Source organism: Chinchilla lanigera, unplaced genomic scaffold (genome assembly GCF_000276665.1).
Source record: "Chinchilla lanigera isolate Chin_1 unplaced genomic scaffold, ChiLan1.0 scaffold00001, whole genome shotgun sequence".
NCBI lineage: Eukaryota > Metazoa > Chordata > Mammalia > Rodentia > Chinchillidae > Chinchilla > Chinchilla lanigera.
The window spans coordinates 3,267,297-3,289,726 of NW_004955402.1; the positions used below are offsets into that span (position 1 = coordinate 3,267,297).

General features: G+C 49.5%; 1 protein-coding gene across 1 annotated transcript in view; it reads right to left on the reverse strand.

The window, feature by feature from the left end:
• The window catches only part of Ptprm (protein tyrosine phosphatase, receptor type, M), a gene marked incomplete at its 5' end in the record, with an annotated part of 513,011 nt that overhangs the window by 23,850 nt on the left and 466,731 nt on the right, over positions 1-22,430 (reverse strand). Inside the window, 7 exon segments of the mRNA XM_005372618.2 lie at positions 1,414-1,539; positions 4,709-4,840; positions 5,818-5,991; positions 6,364-6,513; positions 9,607-9,742; positions 10,263-10,417; positions 14,533-14,649. Of these exon segments, the coding sequence (XP_005372675.2) occupies positions 1,414-1,539; positions 4,709-4,840; positions 5,818-5,991; positions 6,364-6,513; positions 9,607-9,742; positions 10,263-10,417; positions 14,533-14,649 (990 nt within the window).

Consider the following 22,430-nt stretch of genomic DNA (forward strand, 5'->3'; position numbering starts at 1 on the left):
ACAACGGCTTGACCTCGCCACAGCTGGAGCCCAAGGCCAAGCCCCCTGGGGACCCTCGCTCGGGGACACCCTGTCCTCCTGGCCCTTCCTCCTCCTCGGCGGCACAGCCTCCACTTCCCCAGACCTCTCAGGACAGAAGTCCCAGGCTCCGCCCCAGCCCCCTTCCCAGCCAGCCTCTCACCTGAGGACTCCACACAGTGCCATGGCCCCAGCACCACCAGGGAGTCCTACCTGAGTGTCTCCAGTCTCCTCCTGTCTCTGGGACTACAGGCCCGGCTGGATTCCTGCATGGCTCTCAGCATCCTCCCGAACCCCGTGTCCGATGCTGCCCTCTGACCCACGACCCACACATGTCCCCGCACCAGTCACTGAGCAGCGCCCCCAACTCAGCAGATGCCCATCCCGTCGCTCGCCCTGGTCCTTGGGTCCTGCTCTGTGCTCCCTGAATCAGTCTTGGCTGCCTGCACCTGCCGCCACTGCTGTCCTGCCATAGTCACTTGTCACCAGCTCCTTCCCAGGACCCTTCAGAGCCCCCGTGGGTGTGTGCTAGTGTCCATGCTCAGCGCGGGAGCCGGAGTGCTCCCTCACACCACGTGGTTCCCAAGGCCGGTGAGGTGCCTACTTCTACGTGGGCAAACCCTGTGCTAGCAGGGGGTCCTGACCCGGTCACCTTCCTGGCAGGTGCTGGGCTCCACCCGCTGCTCCACGCTGGCCTGCGCACTGACCGCCTCCGCCCTCCTCCTTGGCTGTGCTCCCAGGCACTTCTGTTTCAAACAGACTGACTCCCTCCTGGGCCTGGCCCAGCACCTTTCACTGCTCTCTCATTCTTTATCCTGTCATATTTCCTACTTTCTGACATGCTCCGTCTAGTATTTTAGCTGTTGTGTCAATTATTTATTGTCTCTGTCCTAACAAAGGCACCTTGCTGGAGCATGGTTCAGTCCAGCTCCCGAACCATCTCCCGGGTGTATCTGTGCCTGTCCTTCTACGACGTGGTGTTGGCAAGAGCACCGCCCCCCAGTGGGTTCCCACCCTGCACCACGCCTGGCCACGGGCTGCTCGGAAAGGGCTCCCTCCCACCAGGTCTCCACTGGGGATTTCCCACCGCTGACCCGGCCTGCTCCCCGGCTGCCAACCCCACCTGTGCAGGCCGCAGTGTAAGTCCCCACTGTGGGGCCCCCCATCCTTCTGGTCCTAAAAGCGTCTTCCTCACTGGGCTTCACCAGGGGCCACTGAGTGGCTTTGTATTTAACACTCCTCTTGTTAGTGTATAAACTCCATGAGGTCAGGCATCTCTGCTTTGTTCCCTGCTGGTTCCAGACTCCGAGAAGGGGCCTGCCCACAGTGTGCTGTAGACGAGGGGATCACGAACACAGCAAGACCACAGGGACAGCGGCAGGGCCCGGCTCTTACCCTGGCGGCATTGTAAATCCGGAATATCCTGCTGATGATGTCCTCCTCCAAGTCGGCAGACACAAACTCCACCTGGATGGGGCCGTGCCTGTGCACGCCGTTCTCAGGCCAGTACTGTGGGCACAGCTGAATTCAGGACGAGAATAAACGGAAGCCTGAGCATCTTGGAGGAGGCCAGTACCGACAGTCAGTGATTCTTCAGACTTGATCAATTCCCCTCCCTTTTCTTTTCTTTCTTTTCCTTCCAGCAAGCAGACCTTAGGACTTTCTTGTTGACCCATTCCTCAACTCTGCCTGTCCCTCTCCTACAACATTTTATTCATGTCCCCCCAAAGCATCCTTAACCACACGTAATTCTGCTTTCCAGGAGGTCAGGGGGGTGCTGTTCTACATGCCCCTTTGTAAACTCTGATCTTGCTGGAAGGGGCTCTCAGGCCCTGGGGGAAATGCCACATCCCCGCCCTACAGAATCACAGACAGTTAGACAGGCACACACACCTACCGACACCCAAGTCTCTGGCCTGCCCGCCCCGGACTTTTGGGAGTAGTTGCTCTGTAATATGATTCAGGACCGATGCAGTGTGGCTTGCATTGGCATGTTCTACTCAAGCCCCCAGCTCAGATCTGGGAATTTTGGTGTCATCAGAGCACACATTTTGCTGTTTCGCCTGGAGACACTTTTGATTAAAAGACACAATTTCCTCGAGTCTGCAGCTCTAGGTACCGGTGCTACTGGTTAACTGGAACTTCCACATGAATACAATGCACAGCTCCGTGAGCAGGAGTAGTTTGGGGTACGGTGGCTGGGGAGAGGGGTGCGTTCATCTGTGGTCACCTCACAAACTTCCTAAACTTGGAGACAGTCAGGTGGGAAGAGATCCTAAGATCTGTCTTCTTCAAAAAACTTTCCTAAGTCCCTGCAGCCTTCCTAGGCATTCACGGCATGAAACTGAACTTCTAGGGTCTCTTCTGGAGCTGTTTAATTCTGATCTTTCTGGCTTCCCAGAGGGACAGACAGCTTGTGGTGGAACAAGAGAGGGAACCATTTCCTTATTTTCTAACCTGTTGCCATGGGGCCAAGAACAGATGAGAGATGTTATCATCTCATTTAAGCTAAATGAGATACCACGAAAGGAGAGTCACTGGTTGAATCTCCTTTCTTTGATGACTTATTTTCCAAAGGCTCTAACATCTCATTGTGGAATGTTGCAAAGGCTGATTTATATCCAAGATTACAGGATAAGGTCTCAGTTATCAGCAGGTTAACAGAAAGTCCTCTCTCTCCATTGTAAAGGAGTTCAAGGTTGGAGCTCATGATTAAGAATGAACGTAGGAAACCAAGTATATTTTTTCATGTCAGCTAAATCTGCTGTATTTTAGAAATCACATATATTTACGTTTAAATAATACTTCCATGAAATATTTTCTCCCTTGCTAGCAAGCACTTCCTGGTGAGAAGTTATTAAACTGCTTTGTCAAACAAGAGCGCACTGGTGTTTATTTTCATTCTGATACCCAAGGGTACCCACTGTTAAAATTAATAGGCATGGTGATGGGGAGGCGGGATAGTAACAACAGCCGTAACAGGCACATTTGAACTGTTCTGCCCATTTTCTACTCGCTGAGCTGGATTTGCTTTCTGCTTGCTCTCAGTTCAAGCGCCTGATCAAAAGCTTGTCACTTAACCAAAGAAGTGCAGACGCCCGGGCTGGTGCCTGGCTCTTGGCACACTGTGTCCTACACTTTGCCCAAGGAAACCATGTAGAAAATGGCTTAAATGGTGCATAACTCATCCGCCAACCGGACCTATAAATACTTAAAACAGCTAAGTGCTAGTCTTTTTTTTTTTTTTTTTTTTAAGTGCTAGTCTTGTACAGTTGCAAAGCCTTGAAGTTCAAATGCTCATTTTAGTGTTCACTAAGAGACCGACTCCCACGAGCCTCTTTCCTCTCACCCCGAAAATCGGCTCTCTCTGCCGAACAGCATTGGAGTCTTTTTGTGCCTCCCACCACGCGGGAGCCAAGGCTTGGTTGCTGTCCAGACAGTGGGTTTAGAAAGCAGCTTTAGAACGGGAAAGCTGTTGTTCACCAGGTACGCACGAGCATCACCCCTGTCCTGTCCACGGATGGGCACAAAGCAGTCCATATCGCCTCGTTTCCGGCTTCACATTAGGAAAAACCCAGAGTGATTCTAAACCAGGAACAAGTCCCTTGTCCTGTGACTGCCTGTGACTAGGGCATCTTGGCGGAGCGACACTCAGCCCTTGGAGCATCAGGCAGGGAGTGAACCCTCAGCTCTCCCTGGAGCTGTGTGTGTCTGTGAACACGGCTGAGGCACCCACATGGAGGAGCCCTAAAATATTCACACTTCTTAAGCCAAAAGGATGAGTGGAGAACAAGGATTATCATTACTTCGTTAGCCAGCTTGCAGGGGAGGGCCTTAACAAGGCAGCGCTGCAAACCTCACGAAAAGCCATGCGGGACAACTGCAGGTCCGCGCTGTCCCTGGCAGACTGTGGCAACAGAGCCCCTCGTGGGAAGGAAGCATCTTGCCCAGTCTGGATACTGAAATATTTCAGAACTTAAAAAAAAAAATTTGTCTGCTAGATATGAAATCAAAACTCATTTGGTTCCAGAACAGGTGTTTTCTTTAGACATGCTAAGTGCTAACTTTCCACAGTGGCCCTGTTGGAGTGGCCCAGGTGGGGTACCTGGATAATCTCAGCACCCAGCACCCTGGCGCTAGCAGCACCCTTTATAGAGAGATGCTATGCAAAAGCCACACTTAGCATTCCTACTTTTCTTATTTCTTGGTTTTCTTTCCTTTTAATATTTTCACCGAAGAGCAGACAGCACTAATTGCTATCCCTTAAACTCACTAGCGTGTCTCCACTGTCCCCTGACTGTGACGATCTCTGCCTGGAGGCTCCAAGTGAGCGTTGCTGGGCCCAGGGCTGCGTCCTTTCTCTGCTGTCCTCAGGTTGCCTCTGGGCTCCGTGTGTTCGGGGTCCTACTGAGCTGTGACTCTGGGACCTTGTGTTTCTCCAGGTGTCTTCATCTTTTGGGGACAGCCCGATTTCCAGCCCTGCCTTGCTTTGTCCCTTCTGCTGCCCAAGCCTTCTGCCTAGCTTTCTGCTCTGGCCCCCAATTCCACCTGTGTCTTACACTCCTGATCGAGCTCGCCTCGTTCTCCATTACCCGCAGCCCTGGCACGGGGCCCGCACTTCTCAGTGTGCAAACACGGCGTGCACGCACCGGCCCCCAGGGCTGGGCTCCCCGCGTGATCATTGCCTCACCTGGGCGGGGTCCACGTCATTCAGCATCACCACCGACGTGCAGTGGTAGTCCAGGACCAGCCTCCAGAAGTCCTTGACTGTGTTCGGCAAAGGGTGCTGGGTGACTATGAAAGCCGAAGGTTGTTTATAGCTCTGCAAACAAGCAAGAGAGATGCAGACACACCCAGGAAAATGGGACGGAGGGGAACTCAGCTATTTTGTGCACATGGAAACGTACGGCACAGGACCCTGGACATATTTAGCCACTGTTGAATTCTACCACCATTGTCAATACCAAAATAGACTAACTATAAACTCATCTGTGAAATAACAGTGATAAAATAGTCTCTTTCATACCAAGAAAATGTAAAAGTTTTGCCTATCAATTTTGAATGTTTCTGACAGAAAATGTAAAAGTTTTGCCTATCAATTTTGAATGTTTCTGACAGAAATACAATACTGGCTCTGTACATTAATTGTTTTAATGGACAACACAAATTTTTGTTATAAATTTGCACAAGTGAAGCAGTTCTGCTTTTCTTAAAACTTGTTGGCTTGCCGTTTCAACACTGTGTGACAGTGTTGCACATCCCTTCCATGAAGGACATACGCACTTTCCTCGGCTCTGGAGATCTTCGCACAGTTTAAGTGTCCCTTTGCGATATCACGCCACTGAGTTGGAATTTCCACACTAGCCCTGAAAATATCCTCCTATTCTTCCCATCAAATGTGCAGCAAGAAGTAAACAGACTGACAGGAAGTAAAGAGTTCTGTGTTTTCTTCCTATGTCATTACTGCCGAGATCACGAGGAAAGGGAGCCAAGATAGCGCCACCAGTTACATTATCCCATTTCCCTGCCTGGGGACTTAGCGGCCGTCCCTCGGCCTCTGGCCTACGTGGTCAGGAGGCAAAGACCGCAGGCTTCATCCCTCAGTCCTTCCAGACCCGCAGCCTCTGAGACACCAGTGACATCCGCCCTGCACAGAATCTAACAGCTGCTTCCTGTTGAAAACTTAGCCTGCATCTTTCCAAAGGGCCAGGGGAGCAGATCAGAGGGAGACATCCCTGTCCTCCCAGTGGTTCCACCTCCGGGAACCACTTCTCAGGGGACAGAGGCCAGGAAGCTTACGTCCATCAGGGCGGCGTTGATGTAGTTGCTGCTCTCGCCGTCGATGGTGATGAGGAAGGGCAGGCAGCGGTCTGGGGGCAGGATGTCCATGCAGCGGTTCTTCTCGTGGTTCCGGGGCAGGAGCGCGATGCTGCAGTCCTCCACGCGCAGGGTCGGAGTCACCATGTTGAGGGTCTGTGGGTGAAAGGCAGGCAGTGACCTCCAGGCACTGCATGCTCACTGTCTGACTCAGTGGGAGCTTCACAGTGTACTCCATCAGGAAGGAATGTGGGGATAGTTCCTATGCGACACTGCACACAAAACACCTTAAACAAACACCTTATGAGCTCTTTCTAGAACCTTTTCAGACCATCACTGAAACCTCAGATAAGGGGGACTACATAGTGCGTTAAATACAGTGGCAACATTTTTAAAAGGGTGCATGAAGAGGAGAGGGGCTCACAGCATATGTGTCTCACGGTCAGTGTGAGGGAGATGCAAGATTCCCCGAGCTGAACGCAACATGGTCTCGAGGGCACGCCACTCGCCTCCCTCGGCAGGACTCACCCGGAACTCCTCTTTAATCTGGCTGGAGTTTGTCTGTGGGTCCAGCTTGTTCATGTCGTAGTACAGAGACCTGACTTGGGAGGCAGGGATGGAGGTGTCTCCACAGAGGCAGGCTTCCAGAATGGCATCATGGATGAACACGTACTGCTCCTGGAGAAGCAGACGGACTGGTGAGGGATGCGGAAGCAGGTGGACTCAGAGAGGTGGTGGCGGGGACAGTGTGTGCTTTAGCCCCATGTCACCAAGATCACAGAGACAGCACAGTACATTCTCAATGGAGAGGAGCAAGCTCCAAGGGCCTGTAGCATCAGCAGCCCTGGTCCTCCCATGGGACACTGGGCACGGCGCCTGCTCTACCGTAGGAGGAGGACACTAAGTGGAGTTAGTGTCCTCACACAAACCAGCCATATGCAGATACAGCCACAGCAGGCATTAGGATGAGTGGTCAGAAAATACAGCGAATGTTTAAAAAGAAAAATCTAAAACAGTGCTATGAATCCCCCTGGAAGAACTCCCCCTCAGTTTGAACGCATGTATCCCATCATTCTGGCCACTTTCCAAAGCAGTTCTGGAATCCTCTTTCCTGAGTATCTTTAGTTATGTTGTCATGGCTGCCTTGACATCCCAAATGGATTCAAAGCATTTGTTTCATGGGCATTTTGACCTTGGGGAAGAGCCAGAAGTTGCATAGTACCAGACTGGGTGAGTAAGGTCAGCGAGGACATAGCATCATGTTTTTATTTGGCAGAAATTACTGTAAACATTTTGAGTCAGTTCAGGACATCCAGGTAGACATGAAAAAACACTCATGAAAGAGGACTTCCAGAACTGATGCAGAAAGTGACAAAAATCTATGGGATAAGTGTGTTTGAAATGAAGAGAAATATTCTGTGGGAGATGAATAGTATTATCTTTTTTTACTATATATTTTGATCATACCAGCCAAAGGTGCAATGGAGACCCCAGAAATTTGAAGTCAGGAACATGGATTGTCTAAGGAAAACTGCAAGGAGGGAGCAAAGCAGGCCTAAGAGAGAAGCCACAGGGAGCTACAACCACCAGAAGTGCCCCAGAGTCGGAGCCACATGCAGCTCACAATTTGCTACAGAGTGCTTCAGATGTGCCACGTGGAACTACAGGACTTAATCTTTGCCCTGATAGATACTGGACCTGCTTTGGTCCCAATGCTTTGTATCCCCTTGTTTGTACCTTTTGAGATGGTAATGTTTATTGTATGCCATTGGATGTTCGAAGTGTTTAACTTTCTTTGCATTTGTACAGGGGCTCACAGCTAAGAGTTTGCCTTACATTTTGGAGAGTTGGGACTTGGACTTTTCAGCAATGCTGAAACTGTTAGGATTTTGACAACACTTAGAGATGGACTAAAATGCCTTTTGCATAAAGGGATGTGCATGAGTCTTTGGGGTGCTAGAGTTTTTGATTGACTCATGGTCCAGCACTAGAATTAAGGGTGTGGGTACTATACCCGCCCTGGGGCGGGCAGCCTGCATACCATGTAAGGGATGGGGAGAAGCTTGTTGCTGCTCTGCTCCTCCCTTTTTGCTCTTGCTGTTTTCTGGTGCCATTAATTGTTGCCCTCTGCCATGTGCCACCCTGCCTTGCTGCCAGCCGAGTATGGACTGAAACCTCCACAAACTGTGAGCTAAATAAACCGTTCTTTCTTTAATTCTGGGCATCGGGTATTTTGTCTCAGCAATGAGAGAAAAGTAACCAAGATAACACCTCCTATAATACTATAGTGATAGGTTACAGTGCTTCTGTCATTCTGATCCCACAAATTTGGAAGTCAGTATTTCAGAGGAATGAGCAGAATTGTATCTAGGTTGAAAAGAGGATTTGCTAACCAAATTAATAGTGCAAAGAAGGCCCTGGGAAACCTGACACTGCTCTGAAGACAAACAGTTCAGAACACCAGGAACTACTTACTTCAAAACACTTATGTGTAATTACAAAACATTAATGTGTAAGTTCTTATGAGCCCAACATACAGCTCTTGCACATGTGCACAAAATGTCTACATTTTAGGCATGTGCACATGTACATGTGTACAATATGTATACACTGGGCTAGGGTGCAGTTCAGTGGTAGAGTGCTTGCTAGCATGCATGAGGCCCCAGGTTTGGTCTCTGGCACCACAAAACAACAAGCCTAAAGATGGAGCCTCTAATTCTGGCATGGCACTGACTTTCCGTATAAGTCAGGGGAGTTTTTCAATATTTATTATTGATCTTTAATTATATGAAATGTTATAGTGTCCCTTACTGACATCGTTTTCTATATAGTTAGGACCTTCAGTTCTCAGAACCAGCCCACTCATATTAAACCTCAGTACAAAAAAAAGACAAGTGAGAAAATGATTATGGCAACAATAGTACAATAAAAATAAAAAACAATACCTGCTCTGAAGAAAACAGCATGAAAGCAGGGTTTAGAGTGTGTTACTTTTACGTGAGCGAGGACAGTGGGACTGGGGTTCCCGGGGGCTTTGTAAACTGTAATGCACCATCGGGACCTAAGGGACCCTTGTTTTTTCTTCCTTCTGCTTTGTGAATTATCTTCCAGGTGGTGGGCTGCAGTGCCTGCTTAAAACAATCAAATAGTAATAAAAATATGACTGTCCTAGGAATAGTATGGAATACTTCTCAAAAAATTAAATCTGATACACTGCTACCTTTCAATTTCCAGAGTTACTCCTTGGTACAAAATCTGACTACAAAATGGGCCAATTCCCATGATGCCAGGCCACTGGGCAGAAATGTCAGGGACAAGAGACTACTGTCTTCCCTCTTATCCCTGGAGAAGAATAAAATGTACAGAGACTGCTTGAAGCCGCTTGGCGGAGGCCTAGCTGTCCTCAGGAACGGTCTCACTCTGGTTCCCAGCTATGTTAAAAGATGGAATGAAAAGAAACTGCACGGAAAGCTAGGAGGCTTAGTGTGGAGACTCCACTGGATCATTTGACACAGAAAAGTAAGGTAGCTTAGGCTCACAGTCACAGAGTGTGTTACCTGGAAAGCTCTTGTCACAGAATTGAGCTTGCAAACTACTTTTGTTTACTAACAGGAAAACACCAAGCAGAAAGAAGGGAGGACACAGGATTGCTAGGTATATCACTCAGCTGCCGGGGGCACCTAGAGGCACAGCGGGCAGGCTTTCTGCTGCTCTGAGCTCTGGAAAAGTGCTGAGGCCAAGGTGGAGGACCCGGGGTGGGGGAGGCCCTACCTCCGTCTGCACCATGTTCACTCTCCGAGACCGCAGCTCCCGGACGCAGTTGTAGATGTCCACCACACCCTCCCGCTCGGCCATGTCCAGCATGATGTCGATGACAATGAAGCAGCCGGTCCTCCCGGCACCAGCGCTGATGGAGAGAGGGCTCTGTCAGTGAGGGAAGAGGGACCCCTCCACCTCCCCTTTTTTGGTGATGGTACTCGGGATTGAACCCAGGGCCTTTGCACTGAGCTACTTTCCCAGCTGTTTTTCTTTTATATTCAAGTTTGCATCATGTTTTAATCCGAGAGGATTCTTCTGGAAAGTTACATGCAACATACAAAACTGGCTCAGTTTTCATCTGGAGACAGAGTCTTGTGGAGTTGCTAAGTTGCCCAGGCTGGACTTAAACTTGTGACTGCCTGCCCCAATCCCCCTCCTAGAGTGCTGGGATTATAGGTGTGTTCCACCACGTCCCACTATGTGCTGCCTCTTTTAAAAATTTTCATGAAGGAGGCAGTCACACAACTAACCATCAAAACACAGACATTTCAGGCACTCGGCATCACCCTGTGCTGGGCAGGCCTCTGTATCTGGTTCCAGAGCACCCACTTCACCCACGAGTGCAGCTCCCCAGGGTGCCCTCCCGAGGTCCACCGCGCGCTGCTCACCTGCAGTGCACCACGAGGGGGCCCGCGTTGGGTGGGCTCTTGGACTTGACCTGCCGCACGAATCCCAGCAGACCCGTGGCATGGTAGGGGACCCCATGATCTGGCCAGCCCGTGAAGTGAAACTGTCTGATCTCTCGGATTTCATGGACACCTCGCTGCGTTCCCGGGGCAGCCACAGCAAGAGGGAACAAAGGCAAAGAAGTGATAAACAAAAGCAATCCCGGAGCATACAACACGCCTAAGTAGTAAAGTTCCTGGGGCCGGAAACCAATGCACGGTTGGGGAGGAGGTCCGGCTTTGATCTGGTGCAGCTAGTGCTTCCCAGCTGGTCCCCAGGAAGACCTGGATGGGTGGAGAGGGGAGGTGATGTCCGGGGAAAACACTAACGTGCACACACAATTCCTGCAGGTGAAGGGATCCCTTTGGTTCTTTGAAATCCTCTTCTAAAAAGCAGGCTATAGGAAAAGCTGCTCAAACTGGCTGCTGAGATGCAGGACTCCTGCTCGCACTCTTCTGTGTCCTGGCCCCTTGGCACCAGGCCCTTGAGCGGCGCATGCTCACAGCACACACTGCGCCTGCGCAGAAATGTCTGCCGGAAGGAGGAACGGATAAGGACCACTTTCCAACCATATGGTTGGGGAACTCATCTTCATGGGCAACACAGTTTGTTGGGGTTCTCCCTTTAATTCACGTCAATTTATGACCCACTCAGCCGGCACTAACAATCTTATGGCTACTGGGCTCCAAGCATCACAGGACCTGGGACGGCTGTAGCGCTACAAAGCCAGTGAGTGGCCATCCCAAGTGGCCTGTGGGGAGCAGGCTGGTCCCAGGGACACACAACGGGGACGAGAGGTGTTCCGCCGGAATTCTAAGGGAGACCAGGATGCAGAGAGTGGGCAGGCAGAGAGGACAGGGACTTTATACTTATGTTGGAATTTTGACTCTTGCTTTGAGAATAATTAAATAGACTTACACCCAGCAGTTTTATTTTCTAAGGCTGTATTTTAAGACTGTGTTTTAAGGTAAAGACCTGTTTTGAAAATAAAAATTGCTCCTGAAGCCAAGGCTGTGTGTAAACGTGCAATTAAATTTCACTTTCTCCGTCTCTTACTGGAGAACCAGTGCTGAAACACTGCGTTAGGCCTTGGCTTTGGATTTTGATTCCATCTTAAAGCGAAACACACATTAACCTTATCGTGTTACCCATCAGTCACTGTTCACACATATTTAAAGAACAAAGAACAAATTTAGAAATTTTATGCACTTGGAAAGAGGTGGAGAGTGTAGATTCTAAGATAAGACCCATTTGCTATGGATGTGCTGATACGTCTTAGTTTAATAACCCACGAAAAGATTTATTTTTCTATGAAAATGCTATTTGTTACTAGGGTTTAAGCAGTAAGGATTTAAGCAGTCAAGGATTCACAATGTAAATTGACACTGTCATCTATTAAATAAGCTCAGTGATCGCAGAGTAACACTACTCTGTAGTTAGGAGCCAAATTTCTTATTGCTGAGAAGTGGTAAGATTTGGCCAGCCCCAAAATCTCCAAGAGAAGACACAGAGTTGATCTTCTGGCTTTAGGTATGATGACTTGGGCAGGGGAGGGGGATATCCCATGAACTGGGAAAGCTTGTCAGCAATAAATACTTTTCCATTCCACAGGGGGAAAAGGGCATTGCTTTCTGTAGTAGCTTTCAACCCAGCATATCCAGGCCCTGAGCCCTGTCCATCATGAGATGCACTCCCAACTGATGTCAGACTCATTTTCCTGAGCAAGGTAAATGTGTTTCCAAAATGCAGGACACCTGCTCCCGGATGAATCCCATCCTCTAACATGTCCATCACTGACAAGGTTAACAAAGGAAGTTGCTTCTGATCCAACTTGCATTCTTGCTCATGGACGCCAGCTTCTCTTTTGGCCATTTCATAAGATATTTGGAGAAGAAGGTCAGAGCTGTAACCAGCAGTCACAGCCCAAACACTTCCCAAAGGCACGTTAATGACATTTTTCTTTAGTTTTCATGATAAGAGCATCAATGCTATGCACATCTGTGGCAGGCATTTAATTTTTCCATGTAGCTGAATGGGAAGGAGAATCCATGCCATATAACAGTACTCCATTCAAAGAGGGCGTTTTGTAAGGATCTGGGGAGTGACTGAGTCACTACGTGCATGCTCTGTCTTCGAGACAGGGATCCTGTTTCCAGGGTTTGTCTGAGTCCCGGGCACCTTGCGGGTAGAGAGAATTGAGGGGCAGGCCCAGGTCGGCGGGGTGGATTCACCAGACAGCCGGAGCCTGTGTGTGGCAGGCACGATGTGTCATGCAGAACATTAGACGGGGGAAAGACAAGGCGAGCATCAGAGGCAGAACAAGTGCACCTGCTCCTCATTGCCACCGGCAGCTTGTTTTACTGAGAGGAGCAGAGGTCCGTTCCCACCTGTGGGTCTCTTCTCACAACGTGCCCTCAGAAGGGAACCAGAATTGGACGGATCTCAGAGTACACGCCTGACCATGTTTTCCCTTCTATTTTAATGAGAAAGTTTCATACCCGCTAGAAATGTTCTACAGAGGCTCAATTAATTGTTTTCCTAGATTCCAGCTGCCCCGCTAGAAAATCACTAACATGTCACTTTGATTCCCCAAACACGTTCACAGCTCTTCCTTCCCACCTCCTCATGGGTTGTCTGATGACTAAAATAACTGGGTGTTTCTTAGACATTTCTGTGCAGCTGGGAATGTAGCAGAGTAGAGTAAGAGGTTAAAAAAGGAGCAAAGAAACAAACAAACCCTTCCGCTAGCAACAGAGATGCATTTCCAGCTTATTAGAGAGCTGACTACTGTTCAAAGAGCTCCATGTTTAAGCAGTGGCTTGAGAAAAAAATACTGAGGGTCTTTTATCGCTATCTGTTTTAATGCAGTTATTCATGAGTCCTTTTGCCAAGAGCCACACAAAAACCCTCCACGTGTTTTTTCCCCAATCCTGCCTAGGAAGGAAAAAAACCGACATCAAAGTGTGAGGTTCAAAACTTGAAGAAGTGAGTCAACCAGAACCTCACATTCTTTGAAGTCTCCAAGCTTCCTGCCTACTTATTAAAAAAGGCAGATGAAGGGGAAAAATGCTAAAGAGCATGCGAAACAGATGAAGATGAACTAACGCGACTCTATGACAAATTTGGCTTTGCAAACCAGGAACCATAGTTCTAATCATCAGCATAAATTAGCCAGTAAGCACTTGCTGTAATTTCCTGGATTTCCTAAAATTGGTCTTATGAATCCAAAAAGTGCATCTGAATGCTTTGGGAACGCAGAGTGGAGAGGGAGGTCAAGAGCCAGGGCCTGGCATCCCCTCCAGCCCAGGTCTTGCAAGGGCACCGACTCCCCTTACAGGAGCGTGTGTGGCACACACACACATCTTGGAGACCCGGCAGCCGTGCGCGGCTCCTGACAGAATGGGCCCTCGGTAGCACAGTCCGCAGCCTCTGCAAGTGCTTCTCAGCCACATCACCTCCTCCTTCCCCGCGCCTACCTGTGACACTTCTCGGGATGGACTGCAGTTTGCTTCACCTCCGGCCCCTCCCTATGTCAGCAGAAAGAGGGGATAAGGAAATGCCCTGTTATGCCCTACAGTGCTTTGCAGAGGGGCCCCAGCCATGCGCGTGGGCGGGGGCCGGAAGAACTGCAGCACAGCGGTCCCCAACCCCACACCGGCAGCTGCAGAGGGCTGACGTCACTATGGCAGTGAGCATGAAGAGGGCAGGGCCATGCAAGGCTGTCCTGTGTCCCTGGACAGAGGCCGCTGGTTTTCCAGGTACGCTGGGTCTGCCTGAAAAACCATCTATCCGTATTGAATGGAGGCTGGGGGAGCCTGGGAGGAGCGAGAGATCCCATGAAGAGTTAGGAGCTGCATCTCAACAGCAATCCTCAGCCAGTGCCCGGACCTGCACATGGCCCTTCCGCATGGAGGGATGCTGTCAGACTGGAAGAGGTGTCAACCGCAACAGACCTCGCTCTGCGCACAGAGGTGGGCAGAACGGTACCAGGCAGGGTAGGAACAAAGGAATGGACATTATCCTTCGGTTTAGTTGCAAAAACATGAACTGTTATGAAATGGGCATGACGGATGGAAGGGTGGCGTTGAGCGGTTAGAGACGCAGTGGGCAGGTGCGACCTTGAGCGACCACCTGCACTCAGGAGGACGGCGTTAAATTACCCGGGATAAATTCATGAGGTTAGCACACAACCACTCTAGCTTTCAGACTTACCTTTTCCACAGCAAATGTCCTTATCACATATTCTGCCAGCAGTTCTGTTTCTATGAGGGTAACCTTAATGTCTTTGTATATTTCTGTATCGTCTGGCCAGTATTTGCAGCACTTGACCTTAGGAAAAAAAGGAAAATGATGGGTTTAGTTTTCCTTTAGTTCCCGTAAGGATGGGAGGCACTATGAGTGACAGGTTAACGTTTGCACACAAGGCCAAAAGTGAACCATACACTCAGGAGCAAGGTCTATGTTTTTCCATCATCTGTTTTGTTTAATTCCAGAAAGAAACAAAATGTGAATCATGGGAGAAGTGACATTTAGGAAAATGGTCTAAAGTTAACAAATTGTATTATGCTACAGACATCTCAACTGCAGTAACGATTCATTTCCTATACGTCTCTCCTCAGGGAATGGCCGGGGAACACAAACTCTAAAAGGAAGTTTGCAGTATTTTTCCCCCTCTGAATCATAAATTCCTCCTGGTTTCAGAAAGTGAGTGAACATTTTTGAGACTGGAGCAGAAAATCAAAATGGACACTGAAGATTAAAGTTCTTTTTTTTTTTTCTGAAGGAGGAAGTACCCATGTGGTTTTCCCAAGTTAGAATGACAGTTATTTTAATATAAGCAAAATTCAATGAATGAAACTTGACAAAACATGAACACAGTCTTTGCACATTATCTCAACCTCTGACCCGAGGGTTTCTCAGGCAGAAGAAATGCGATAGAATTACTCCTGCTCAGAGTTGTTTTTGCATGTGGTGCTTGCAGGTATCAGCAAAGGCTCGGACGAGGGCAGCCCAGAAGCAGAGCTTGGGCGGGGACAGGCAGCCTCTGTGGGTTCTGTTCGGGACTCTTGTGCTTCTCCTGAGCTCCTATCCCCACCCCTCCAGGGATGCATTTTTATTCTGTAACTCTGTGTCTGCTGGTGTAAGCACCTGGCTTCTTCCATGGGCTCTTCCCCTGGAAGGTTCTGCCGAGCCCCCCAAGGCCAGATGTCTGTGGGGCTCTCCTTGTTCACACTCGCCACTCTGGCTGGCTTCCTTGTCAACGTCACTACAATTTCCTCCATCACTCAGGGACGAAACCCAGCCAATTCCCCCTCTAAGCCCAGGCCCGGGAGTGCTGCCAAGGCCAGGCACGTACCCTGCGAGAAACCGCTAGACATGGTTCCTGACTTCTCATCCCTCTGCCGCAAACGACCTCAGTTTAGGTGCCAGGGTCTGCCTGCACGAGCATCCGACACAGCTCACAGCAGAAAAACCCTCGCAAGTGTAAGCCCTGTGCATTTACTTCTGCTGCCCAGGGATCTCCTATTTCCAGCCACTGTCCGTGAAATTAGACAGAGATTCTTCAGCTGGCATGTAAGGAACTTTGAAAAATTGGCCACAACTTCCCAGCCTTATCTTTTATTGCTTTCTGTTCACTTATATTTTATGTTCAGATGAGCAGTTTCCCCTAATCTGCAAACACAGGCCATGATCCCAACTCCAACTCAAGAACTTCTGCTGGGAATGTTCCCTCCGCCCCGCCCGGCTTTCCCCAGCTAGGACGCCTTTCTGTAACTCAGAGGGTATCTCAAATTCACACCGCCACATGCCGCTTCTCCACCGACATGAACTCTCTGACTCTGAAAAAATGAATTCGCTTGGAAGCTAAGATGATGCCCTTCCCATCATGCTCCAAACCTGCCTATTCCTGGCCAGCAGACAAGGGTTTTGTCTTGCTTAATTCTCTAAACCCCGCAGCAACCGGCCAGCATGCGCTAAGTACTACATACACAGTGGTTACACAGGGAGCTGAATTCCAGGGACAAAGTCAAAACATTAGCACAAGAAGGGAAATCCAATGCCTTGGAGTTTAAGAAAAAAGCACTTCTACACTGTTGGAGGGAATGTAAACTAGTACAACCACATGGAAATCAGTATGGAGATTTCTCAAAAAATGAAAGTTAGAAGTTCCATTTGACCCAGCTCTTTCCCTTCTAGGCATCTTCCCAGAAGAGTTACAGACACCGTATTACAGTGATCCATGCAAACTCATGTTTATAGCAGCACAACTCACAGTAGCTCAATCTTAGAAGCAGCTTACGTGTCCATCAACAGAAGAATGGGTAAAGAAAATGCATTTATACACAGTAGAGCACTACTCTGCTACAAAAAGGATGAATCTGAGTCATTTTAGGAAAATGGATGCACTTTGAGACCACAATGATAAGTGTAATAAAGTAGACACACAAGTTTAAATATCAGGTAGTTTCTCTTTTCTGAGAAACCTAAAATGTAAATAAATAGCAAAGTAAAAGAGAATAGGAAACAAGGAGACAGATCTTTTGCAAATGGGATGGAGACCAAGAGGTGGAGGGAGGCGGAGGGCAAGCGGAAAGAGTGAAGATGTGCTCTGCGCGTGCCCCAGCTCCCCACGAGGATGTACTCATTACGGACTGCAAACATGGACACATAAACAGCGCTGAAAGGAAACAAGAGTGCCCTGCATGTGTTGAGAGCTCGGAGCTTCTCTCTGAGACATGTGCTGTCCTGATGGCCTGGGCCAAGGGCAGTTCCACACGGTCTGCCTGCGCCATGCTCAGCATGGAAGGCAGCCAGGTGTGGTGCTGGTGGCCAGGGACACCAGGTGGGGCACAGCGTGGCGGTGGCCTGCGCCTCTGGGTGCAGCAGGGTTTGCTCTGAGCTCAGGGCTCTGCCGGATGTGGGGGAGCATGTGGAACGTGGGGCGCTTCCCTCTGGGGCACCCCAAGGAGGCAGTTGGTTGGGTTCTGGTTCTCCCTGTAGCATCCTCCAGACTCCTGAAATGCTGTGCCACGTCTGTTTGCAGCCTCCTGAAATCTCTTCTAAGCTGGGTTCCTTTTTAGTGCCTTTTAAACTGCTTGGACTCGTGTCAAGTTAATATTTCACTTGTAAAAAAGGGAAGAGGAAGTATGCTTCCCTCTTCCTCCCCTGTGACACTTCTGCATGTCAGAGCACCCTGGAGTAGAGCCCCACACAGGGCGCTGCCATGTCGGTGGGCCGCACTCTGCCTGCTCCTGTCTCCTGCTGCCTGAGCCCCTGCGTATCTTCCAGCCCAGGCTCTGCACCTGCACCCCAAGCGTGGTGGTCTAATGAGCTTGGTGCTCAGCGCCCAGTCCTCCAGCCATTAATCAGGTGGCTTTGCGGGCCGCCTGCCCATTACTACTCAAGGGCTGTGGGAGGGTGGCCTGCCCTCTGCTCCAAAGGGGGTGGGGGCCGGTGTGGTTTTCAAATGCATTAATGTGAAGGCGTAGAGAAGGCAGTGTAAGTCTAGGACTTCCAATTCACTGAAACAATTCTTGGAGTCCCTTTTTCCTGGGACAGAAGACTGAAGCCAGGGCCTTTCCACTGAACTACATTCCCAAAGCTTAGGGTCTTGCTACGTCTCTAAGTTGCCCAGGCTGGGTTAGAATCTGCAATCCTCCGGCTTCAGCCTTGCAGAGTGCTGGGATTACAGGCGTGTGCCAGGAGTCACCTAACCAGACACCCAGCTGATCCCCAGGCATAGTGAGATCAGCAGTGTTGGGGGCCAGAGCTGCATCCCCAGGTTGGCGGCATACACCGTAACCGTTGGGGCATCTTGACACTGCAGGAGCAGCAGGTCTAAAGTTCTAAACTTCGACAGGCATCAGAATTCCTCGCGTGGGGAGTCTCCTAACGCAGTAGGTCTGGAATGGTGGGGCAGAAGTGTTTGCACTTGGAACCAGCTCGAGGTGATGCTGAGGTCTGTGGCCAATACTGGGTAGCAGGATTGAGGCCACACTGCGGGCATGAAAGCCTGTGGGGCTAGAGGCCACGGTGATACGAATCTGAGGCTAGGGAGGTCGCTCCGTCTCAGGTGCTCCATGTCAGGAGGGGACAGTCACCGTTCCCATCCGAGAGTGTTCTGAGAGCAACCAGGCTTTCCAAATTGCCTCTACACTGGAATGACTTTAGGGGAATGTGTAGCCAAAACCCAAAGTCCAGGCCACATTCTAGGCCAAGTACATCTCAACTTCGGGGTAGGCACAGCCTTCTCCCCCAAATTTTTGAGGTGGCCAAGAAATTCCAAGAGTGGATGAGTCTGGGAAGCCCTGGGTTCCCAAATCCAGTGATGCAAGGCGATGGAGGCATCGGCCATGTGTGGCACACCCCAAGTGCTCACAGATGTGCATTCCGACTCTTAACTGGTAATTCTGAGATCTGGACCCCCGGCCACTGGAGGAGCCTGGAGGGCAAGGAGCCCAGTGAGGGTCAGGAGAGGGGACGCAGGGCTTCTGGGAGGCACTGAGCACTGGCCGCCATGCAGGGCTCGCGACGGTGGAGGGAACAGGGAAACCCACGTGCTTGTCCTTTCCGCAGGCCTCACTCCTGGGAAACGGGACAGTGGAGGAGAGGCTGGCACGTCCGTTCTCCTGTCAGCGTGCTCTGGTGAGCTCGCAGCACAAACGGGGAAACAGCGCCTGTGCGGTAGGGGAGGAGACTGAAGTCCAGCAGAGTTGCAGTCACAGAGTCGCAAATCCTCATTCTCCAGGTCACTGCAACCCCTACGCACAGCCTTCGCTGCTCTGGGTCTGAGGCAGTGAGCAGCGTGTCCTCACAGCTGTGGCCTCCCGTAGCAGAGGGCAAGGGGTATGCCAGGGGTGGGGCTGGCCTCCAGCCTCCCTGCTCCTGCGCTCGGATGCAGAACTGGAAGGCAGGTCTGAGAGCCCGAGCAGCTGGCTCAAGGTCACTGGCTCCATGCTGGCCAGGCAGGGTGGCTGCTGGGCTCTGACTCCAACTCCAGCTGCAGGGCTGAGCAGGCGGGTAGAACTCACAGCGCATGACGCTTTCCCGCACCTTGCTAGGAGGTTCTGGCTTCCAGGAGAGATGCCAAGTAGGAAGTCTGAAAGGTTTCACGTCCATGCCTTGGTCTACAGCTGTTGATTTCCGCAGGTGCCTCTGTGAGGCTGTGGGCAGGATTTGGTCTATAGAGGGGCAGTGTGCAGGGTACAGGACTTGTTTTGCTGAGAAATCCATGATTCGTAGGGACAGGGGAGCTGAGTGTTAGCTCTTAAGGGCAGGGCACTATAGTGTGCCCCGATAAACACAGCTTTCAAGGGACAGATGGAAGGGAAAAGAGGGGATTATCAGTTTTGAGTTGTCAAGTTTGCACCGACTTTTTTTTCTGATGGGGAAGGAGACATCCAGAAAGAATGACTGTGCCTCTATTAATGGTAGTGTCCAGCCCATGGAGTGTGGCTCTGTTGGGGAGCCTCTGCTAGGAAGCTCCTCATACACACTGTCTCAGCCCATGAGCAACTGCAACTTTTTCTCCAAAGAACAGGTTCTTTGTATCCAAAATATTCTTATAGAGATCCTACAGGAATAAGAACACTTGCTCAGTTAAAAATCCCGACAGTACAGATTGTTGTGGTCACAGTGGGATGGGGTGACTTGGACGAGTCTCTGCTTTTGTCCATCTGACTTGTCTCAGTCAGCTTTCCATCACCGTGACAAATACCTGAGATCACCCACGTAGAAGGAGGAAGGGTTTACTTTGGCTTGCACTTTCAGAAGGTTCATTCATGTTGGCTTTGGGTCTGTGGCAGCCCAGGCCCTCCTGGTAGGAGTGTGGTGGAGGAAGACCACTCACCTCGTGGTGGTCAGCAAGGAAAGAGAGAAAGGAAGGGTTAGGATCCCAAGATCACTTTCAAGGTGCCCATGGCTCCTAACAGTGCCCAGGCTGGGGACCAGCCTTTGACACATGGGCCTTTGGGTGATAGTCAAGATCCGAAATGTAACACAACCAAAAAAGAAAACTTTACTTCAATATTCTTGATGATCATAGACACAAAAATCCTTCACAAAATACCTGCAAACCAAATCCAACAACACAGTAAAAAATTTCACACACCATGATGAAGATGATTTCATTCCAGAGATGCAAGGATGGTTCAACATATGTACATCAATAGATATAATATAGACCATGAAAGTAGGATCAAGAATAAAAATCACGTTATCATCTCAATTAATGCAGAAGAAACCTTAGACAAAATTCAAATTCCTTCATGATAAGAGCTCTGAAGAAACTAGTTATAGAAGAACTATACGCCAACAAAATAAAACATACACTGTATAAGACAAACCCATAGCCAACATCATACTGAATGGGGAAAACTGAAAGTGTTTTCCCTCAAATCAGTAACAAGATCAAGATGTCTATTTTTACCACCTCTATTCACTATGGTCCTTGAAATTTTAGCCAAAGCAATTAGGCAAGAGAAAGAAATAAAAGGGATACAAGTAGAAAAGAAAGATAAATTATCTCTGTTTGTAGATGATATGTTCCTAAACTTAGAAGATCTTAAAGATTCCACCAAGCCTTTTAGCTCTGATAAATTCAGCAAAATAAGATGATACAAAATACTACTTAAAAAATCAGTAGCTTTTCTATACACCAAGGATAAAGTAGCTGAGAAAGTAATCAGGAAAAAAATTTACATTCACAACAGCCTAAAAAATACCTAGGAATCAACTTCACCAAGGAAGTGAACGACCTCTACAATGAAAATTACAGAGCACTAAAGAAAGAAAATGAAGGATAGGACATGAAAAGACCTCTCATGTTTACCGATTGGCAGAATTCATATTCTTAAAACAGCCAAGTTACCAAAAGCAATCTACGGGTTCGTGCGATCCACGTCAAATTTCCAACGATGTTCTCTACAGAACCAGAAAAGCACAAACTTGTAGTTCATATGGAAACACAGCAGAGCCACAGTAACCCCAGCGTTCCTCCTCTTCCCCTCCTTGTCAGCCTTCCCCTGTATCAGGGTTGCAGTTCAGATCGGGGGCCTTGTGCCATTCACAGGACCATCTCGGCTCAGCATTTTCTTAAGGAGGACCTAGGTCCTACATCGGGTGAATGGCTCTTACTCCTAAAATCATTACCCTTGCATGCAAGTTTTGTGGGTCCATGCTACCTCTTAAAAACTGACTCAAAACCAGTAGACAGACACTCTTAAGATTCAAGGATCGACATCTCCACCAGGGGGAGCTAAGCAGAGGCAAAAGCTTGAGAGACTATAGTACTATCAATGTATGACCTGTCTGATTTTTTTCGTTTGTAGTACTGAGGACTGAACCCAGCGCCTTTGCACTGAGCTACATCCTCACTCTTTTTATTTTTTATTTTGAGACAAGGTCTCAGTCTGGGCTTGAACCTGCAATCCTCCTGACTTGGCCTCCCACAATGCTGAGGTTACAGGCGTGTACCACCGTGCCTAGCTGACTGGCCTAATTCTTGACTGCACATCATCTGAGTTGTCCTAGGTATGTGACTCAGCCAGCTGAATGGGTTAAAATGCCCCAAGTGCATTGTAGACTTTGGATTTCCTACCCAACATCAGAAGAAAGAATCCATCTTTGGGGGGATAATGGACACACTTTCTCACTCTGGAATAAAGACTCGCCTGTCTATAGGATTTACACTGTAAGGGCTGGGTGGCTCTTTTTCAGTACACAGCCCAAAGCCACGGGTGTGAGTCTGGCATCAGGGTCGGAGCAGCTCTTTCCCTGCCCATTGCTTACCTGTGTTCTTCTCTTCCCACTGCCCTGCTCTACACTAACTCCAGCAAAATGTCTGGTGCCCCCCAGCAGCCAACCTGAGTGTCGCCCACACTTGCCAGTGGCTACCGTAGCCAGTCCCCTGCTCAGATGCACCAGTGCCCCACTGTCTTCAAATGATGTCCCCAGATGCACAGTCCCTGACCCCAAGGTCTGCAGCCAGTAATCCACGCAAAGGGAAGCAATTCACACACTGTCTCCTCGCTGGGTGCAAAGGGCTCTTCAGAGGGACTGTACCCCTGTGGGTGCACAGCTGTTCCACATCCTCACCGCTGTCAGCCTGG